General features: G+C 42.4%; 1 protein-coding gene across 1 annotated transcript; it reads left to right on the top strand.

Annotated features, from left to right (window-relative positions):
- Positions 1 to 535: 535 nt before the first annotated feature.
- eif4ebp3l (eukaryotic translation initiation factor 4E binding protein 3, like) lies at positions 536 to 6132 on the top strand. The gene is made up of 3 exons (XM_063190602.1): positions 536 to 1018; positions 4793 to 4957; positions 5241 to 6132. Exons 1-3 carry the CDS (start codon positions 889 to 891, stop codon positions 5267 to 5269), a joined length of 324 nt encoding a protein of 107 aa, XP_063046672.1. The 5' UTR covers positions 536 to 888; the 3' UTR covers positions 5270 to 6132.
- Positions 6133 to 7307: the final 1175 nt, after the last annotated feature.

Raw genomic sequence — 7307 nt, 5'->3', positions numbered from 1 at the left:
TATGGTGTCCTGCAGTTCATGCTGAATATTTTAGGTGGGGAAGAACAGCGTCTTGTGGAGGCGCAAAGTAGTAACTGCATCTGAAAACAATTGCACAGCGATCCTGAAATGGTGTTCCATAACTTTTGCTAACCATCGAACAATGTTCATATCCTAACAAAAGTGTGTCTACATCAAAATATTAGGCCTATGTGTCTGTCTGTGGTCAGCCAACCCAAAGGTACATAACGCTCAGTGCACGTACTGTACATACCATACCATTGCCTATCATAACTCCCGGGTCTCGAATGTAAATATTTTGGTCTGGCTGGCTTCCACTATTGACGACACGCACGGCTGAACTGAAAAGTGACTTTTGGGTTAATTAGTTACCACTACCTAATCTACAATAACAAATGACAGCCAGTGTCCGTCCGGTTATTTAAATGTCCATTCGCGCTGATTTGTGACTGACAGGCACATACTTTTGCTCACGTGGCCAGAGGGGTGGCGAGGAGATTGCAACAGCACAAATTATCACATGATGTTTCGCGTCACGTAGTGATGCCTGGAGATTTTAAATAGCCTGCGTTTAGCACATGGCTGCAGAGTTTTCAACCCGAGAGAAGAAGTTCAGAAGACAAAGAGAAGAGAAAGTCTGAGAGAAGACCTGCCCCGTGTTGACGTGAAGTCATCAACAACTGCGGGGTCGCTCGCAAACAAGCACGCGCTTTGTGAGGTTCCTGATTCTTTGTGCAACTTTGTAACTTTTTGCGCGCTGACTGCAAGTCTGTAACTTTTGCGCGTTCAGTTGTTTCAGTGTAACAACTACCTCGGTGGATCATTTGTCCAACTCTGTGTGGGCTACACTGCTGTACCGACTAAAAACAAAATAGCCTAGTCTGCACGATGTCGTCGACCACACAGAGCAAAAGCTGTCCCATTCCTACCCGAATTATGCAACTGAAGGACTGGTCGCAGCTGCCAGACTGTTACAGCCAGACGCCTGGAGGAACGCTCTTTTCTACCACCCCTGGAGGTAAGATTTGAGATCCTTGGGGACATTAGAAAAAATCGGCCGCAACTGTGTCCACATTGTGTCTGTAAAAATGTTGCCCAGAGACAAAGGAATACCATCATGTCAAAACTTTGTGCACACACGTAGTCTACTACACCACGAGCAGGCTACAACTGAATCCTTTGAAAGAGTTAATTCTACAGGTTCCATGATCTCTTGCATAAGACCCTTGCTATCCCTTTGTTTATGTTCGGTCAAAAAGAGGTGTGTTTAATGTTTCAACACCCCCACTCAAACTCAATAATTGGAGGCGGCTAAATATTACAAGAGAGGCCTAATATATAGTCACTCTAGTCAGACCCGCTTTTCCCTCTTCTCCTGTTGATGCCTTGGTCAAACTGAAAAGTCAGTATCGGCCATTCTAGTGCCAAAATCAGGTTTGTTGTCAACTCCTTTGTTTTGAAACCGTAAAAACATGATGCAATTGGTGGACGTGACACAGGCCGCGTGTTTGCACAAAGAAGTTGTTCACTGCACTGCCTGAGGTTTAAATCCCCTGTGGATAGTTGTGGAACTGCAGTTTATTTACAGTGCCAGGAACAGTCCTATCACATGGTGAAAGGAAGCAGACTTTTTGCATCACCTAAGTATGTTTGTCTTGTAGGTGACATGATGTGCTATATGACATGTTATTGCCATAGATAAGGTCGGGCACAAGCAGGTGTACCTAGTCCTACTTAGCTATCATATCTCTCTTTAATCTGCACATGCAGAGAAAGGAATTGTGGGAGTTCAGTACTGTGCAGTCAGGTCTGTGAGGACGCCACGCTCTGTTGACAGACTACAAAGAATGATCTTGTCAAAGGGGCCACAGCTGTGACACCATGTTCTTTCCTGCTACACGTTAATGCAGCATATATGATGGGGGTGTATAATATCTGTAATTGCTTTTGATTACACGTAGGTTAACACTGTCACTTGCGTCAAATTAATGTTTTTTTAATTTATTTATGCATGTGTTGTTATTATTATTATTATTATTATGTTGTCATGCCCTATAATATAGGTCTAACTCACCAACTCTGAGCTGCACAGTGCACCCCCACTCCAGAAACTTACTGGAAGTTGAGTTGAGGCTCTGGGAAAGGGAAGGGAGGGTGTCTTGGGTGACTGAGGGAAGACCCGCCCCCTCTAGCCAACCCAGCCAGCTGCTGCTGCAGTTGCTGTTGCCATTGCCCTGCAGTTTAGGAATCGGAACGTTCTGTCCCAACCAATGGCTGTGCGCTTGAGGAAGATGTCCGAACTCCTCCCTTCCAAGAACTCCAGAAAGTTCTTCAGAGAAAAAGGGATAGGTGGAGGAGGAGGAGGGGAGGAATAGAGTTTACAGTGTATTACAGAGGAACCTGTAAGAGAGCAATGAGAAACGTGCCCCAAGATTCACATTTTGTGAGCGTTTTAACTGCTAAAGCTGAAAAGAAATGTCAAGCATGTCTGAGCCTGAGATGATCGCACGTGTTGTTTACCTGTGTCATGACATGGACTTGTGTCTCCCCTTTGGAAACATTTCCAGTTGTTTCATGAGAAGAGAATTGAGCAAAAATAACACAGATGTTCACACGCACTTATATGTTTCAAAGTTGTGTTAAAATAAAATGAGGGAACAAAAAAATCACAAGACAACCAGTAGTGGAGGAAAGTACAGAGTTAAGTTATGCAAGAAAATCCAAAAAGAGGAAGTTTTAGTAAGTATTCAAGCGTGTTACGAAAACGCCATGATAGGTTTTCACTTCTACACAGAAAAGAACACTGAGTTCATGTTTGTTTGGTGACACTTTGTGGCCAGTTAAGAGTTGACACAAAGTAAACATTGGGCATTGTCCATTTGGTGAGAGTCCACTCACACCACCCAAATGACGCGTCACCGAAGAGGCCCTTGCCACTATTCAGCCTGTGTGTTCCATGCTTCTCTCTCTCTCTCTCTCTCTCTCTCTCTCTCTCTCTCTCTCTCTCTCTCTCTCTCTCTCTCTCCACTCCCCTTTGTTCAGGACACAGTGCACAAAATGGGCTGAGTTGCATAACATGTTTTTCAGCTCACAGTCACAGTCAGAACTTACGTGCTGCACTCACTGTATGGTGCACGAATGCCTTTCAAAGTTCAAACCACTCCCATGTTTAGATCAAACTTCACGCTAAGGCTCTGTACAGGTCCTCCTGTTACACTATCTATCTGCCCTGTGAAAGTTGAGTGGCGTTCGGGCCGAGCTGGCATGACCCTCCCTGACATTGAAATATGGTTATTTTGTAACCAGTAACCCCCTCCAGCACATGTATAGTATATACAGACACACGTTTCGTACGCTGACGAATTAATATACACAGATATGCACACGTCACACACACATGTGCAAATACACGTACACGTCTCACACATGGACGTACACACACACACACACACACACACACCTTTTCCACGCGGACACACACGCTGTATCCAATAACCCCTTCCAACACATGTGTACACACTCTCACATACACTTTGAAATCAGTAACCCCTTTCAACAGATGTGTACGTATACACACGCACGCGTTCTCTGTCACTCGCGCACGCACACAGAGATTCTTGGGTAGGTTTTCCGGTCCTGTTTGTACATGTCGAAGATGATTTATTTCTGGCATGTTTGTCACACATGTTGTGCCTCTCAAGGAAAGATTCTATTTGGGTCAATTCCTCTCCAGGTGTTGTTTTGGAAAGTCCTTTTATGATTGATTAGTCTGCACTGAGCTGTTTTCAGCAGCCCATTGCATAACAACAATATCACAAGACATGCAGTAGCTTAAAGGGACACTGTGCAGGAAATGGTCAAAAAAGGTACTGCAACTATGCTGCTTATTGAAATTGGGCTGCCTATTGCCAAATTTGATCTTTACATGAAAGTTTACTAAGTATTAAACAAATAATTTCTAGTATGGTCCAAGTACAGTCATTTTTGCAGCTAAAAATGGCTATTTTTGGAAATTCAAAATGGCGAACCATGGAGAAGATCCCCCTTTTCATGTATGAAAAGTGCAATTTTTCCAGTCATAATGAATACTTAGAATTTGATGCTGGTGTTAATTATTCATGAAAAATGTAACATTAGTGAATGGGCAGCATGAATTCTGGAAATAAACAACTAAAAATCTCACACAGTGTCCCTTTAAATAAAGACCAGTCAACCTGAATCAGTGATACGCTTTTAAAATGGAGTGCAGCAGGTTGGAATTGAACAGCTCGTTCTGGTTCAGCTCACCAACATGAACAAACAAGTTAACAAACAAACTGGGTAACCTGAATCTGTTTTAATTTCTTTCGTTTGAACTGAGCATGGCCATTGTGTTTCCCTGCTACAAACACATGTATCATTCAACGTGAGTTCTGGATTGAGCTGCGGTGCATTTCTTGAAGCCATAGTTGCTAACTACGTTTGCTACTTTGTTGTTTGCAATGCAGTTGCATTTCCCATTGACAACTATTCAAGTGGCTAACTGGCTAACAACTATGCTTTCGAGAAATGCACCCCTGACCTCTCCACCAATGGCATAACAGAGCCACAGCATTGCACATCATAAAGAAATGAACACAAACCGGTTAATCTTAATTTAAAAAATGGGTTTGAACTAAACTTGCTCATTCTTGTTCTCTTCGACAGGAACTGGCCTGTTCTCTACTGATTGCATAACAAAAGCACAACATTTAAAAAGTAATAATACACAACATGCAAAACTTAAACATGCCCCTCTGTTTTGCCCTCACAGGAACACGCATCATCTACGACAGGAAGTTCCTGTTGGACTGCAGGAACTCCCCCATCGCCCGCACTCCGCCATGCTGCCTGCCCCAGATCCCGGGCGTGACGGTGCCTGCCCTGCACCCTCTCACCAAACTGCAGGAGGTGGAAGAAGAGGAGAAGGAACTGGCAGGTAAATACCCAAACCCCAAATCACCACTTACATAATTCATGTATTTCATCTGCCTGCTGATGATGCAAAGAAAAAGAGTGAATATCTCAGCGGAAGACATGAAATGTTAAAAAAAAAAATGGGATGCATGAGAATTCATATAATGTATGCCTGTGGACATGTGAAACATGTCATATTTCAATTCATTTTGCAGTTCAATTTTTACATTTTTGCAGTTCAATTTTTGATCTTTGTGTTCCTTTCTTTGTCTGTCTGTTTTTTTGTTTTGTTTTCCGTGGAGCAGATGACGACCAGTTCGAGATGGATATGTGAGCTGTGCTTTGGGCCTCCTATGGTGGGCATCTTATATCTGTGTGCTGCCTCTTTGGGATCCATGTGGATCTGTTGGGCGATTTACCTTTTTTATTATCACTTTCTTTTTGTGTAAACCAAAAAGGGTTGTGTTAACCCCTGTGTGTGTGACTGCATCTCTTGTTATTGTCAATTCTAGTGGGTAGTTGAGGTGGGGGTCCAGGGGTGGGTGGGTTTACAAGAAGCATCAGGACGGCAGTGCTACAGCTAATTCATAGATTAAGAACACGACATGCCACATTCAGCCTCTTGGTATGCGTTAATACAGGGCACCGCCATCTTGGTTAGGCTGGTGATGTTCATTCAAGCAGCATTACTGCTGTACAAAGATGGTTGCCATTAGGATTGACCAGTTTGTTCCAATAGATAAAGGTTGTGGCAAGGCCTAGTGTTCTGTTTCTATGCAGCTGATCTAACATGCTGCAGTAGTGACTAATTGTTTGGGCTGGGTAGGGTGGATGTGGCGGGCAGGGTGGGCTTTTTTTTCTTTTCTTTTCTTTTTTTAATGTACATACGGTACTTTGTATATTTTTTCATTTTTTTTTCAAAGGAACAATGTTAAGGAATACAATGTAGAGTTGAGGGTTTTTTGGAGGGGGCGTGGGTGAGAGTGACATTAAAGGCTGAATCAGGGATTTGTGTGCCTTGAACACATTGCTCTTTGTATCTATGCAATGTTGTCGATCTCCAAGGGGTGGGGGAGGGGGGTAATGTGGTGCATGGTATATGGTGGACGCTCCAGGGGAGTAACACTGCGACTTTTGGATCGTGTTGATCTAGGAAAAGACTTACAAAAAATACTTTCAATAAAATAATGAACTGTATTTGCTCAGCTTGTTAGTCTTTTTTCATCTTTTGGCTGTTGAAAACAGGAGTTTTTGTTTTGTTGAAGGATGCATGCAGGTGTATAAACCCACCTAGGAAATTAAGGTGTCAAGCAGAATACATGGTACACAAAACATGGAACACAATGCACAGGACATCACAGACATTATTGCACATAATATTAAATAACATGCACTTGGGTCACATACATTAAGCCATAGGCAGATATCACACACCCTTACACAAATATTTGTCCACACACACACACACACACACACCCCACAGCTGTGATTGAATGCAGAAGTTTAAGAGTGGGTCATCACTGTAAACTTAGCTGAGTAGTGCAGAGTGAAGAGCAACCAAATTGGTCAAAAAGTCCCCTGCATATGGTCCAGAGAAAAACGGCAAGGTCAAATAGTATTACACACTATGTGGGCACACACTCACAGAGTTAAACTACTATATAACATTATGTGCTTGAATTGTACCGAAGAATTAGGTATGTACTGTGTAAGCACATAATATTAATGATGCTGATACACGTCAATGCACTGAAAAAGCAACTCTAAAATAAAGTGTTACCAATCCCCCTCATGAATCGATTTTCTAATGATGTGTTGCCAATAACAACAATGTATCTTTCCATGATGGACCACAACATAACAACTGACCTGACCCACATAATGCTTGTGGATGACCTGGTATACAGTGTGCCACAGCCATATGCTCTGTTGTTGTATACCCATATCTCTGCTTTATCACCTCCTTATCTTATCGCTAATGTAAAGACGATATGGGCAAAAGTTTACAGTTGAATGATGCAATCAACATATGGCCTGCTCTGTTGAACTATGGGAGTGTAAAAGTTAAACCATACTGCATGTGCGTGTAGGCCTATGTATGCATACATGATGTAGGACGCGGATGAAGTTGAATAGCTGTATGCATGCGACAACAGTCAATTGCAAATACTGAAAATACACACTTTTCCTCATTATATATTTCATTTTCTGATGCCCTGTTTCATGAAAAAAACAAAACGATGGATAATTGTTGAAGTGGTAGAACTATCACAGGAATTCCATTATTTTGAATAGAAATTAACCTGAGATCTACACTTTTAGTGGTGTATTTGTCAGACACATTCTACATGTAGTGATATGATAAAGCAGTC

The sequence above is a fragment of the Engraulis encrasicolus genome, chromosome 23, assembly GCF_034702125.1.
Source record: "Engraulis encrasicolus isolate BLACKSEA-1 chromosome 23, IST_EnEncr_1.0, whole genome shotgun sequence".
NCBI classification, from domain to species: domain Eukaryota; kingdom Metazoa; phylum Chordata; class Actinopteri; order Clupeiformes; family Engraulidae; genus Engraulis; species Engraulis encrasicolus.
This window is presented reverse-complemented; position numbering and strand designations above follow the sequence as displayed.

Bases quoted from the DNA above. Each gene is read 5' to 3' on its own strand.
- eif4ebp3l (XM_063190602.1), top strand. From the start codon at position 889: ATGTCGTCGACCACACAGAGCAAAAGCTGTCCCATTCCTACCCGAATT. The intron at 1,019-4,792 runs GTAAGATTTGAG...TTGCCCTCACAG, and splicing joins CTTTTCTACCACCCCTGGAG to GAACACGCATCATCTACGAC. The intron at 4,958-5,240 runs GTAAATACCCAA...TCCGTGGAGCAG, and splicing joins AGAGGAGAAGGAACTGGCAG to ATGACGACCAGTTCGAGATG.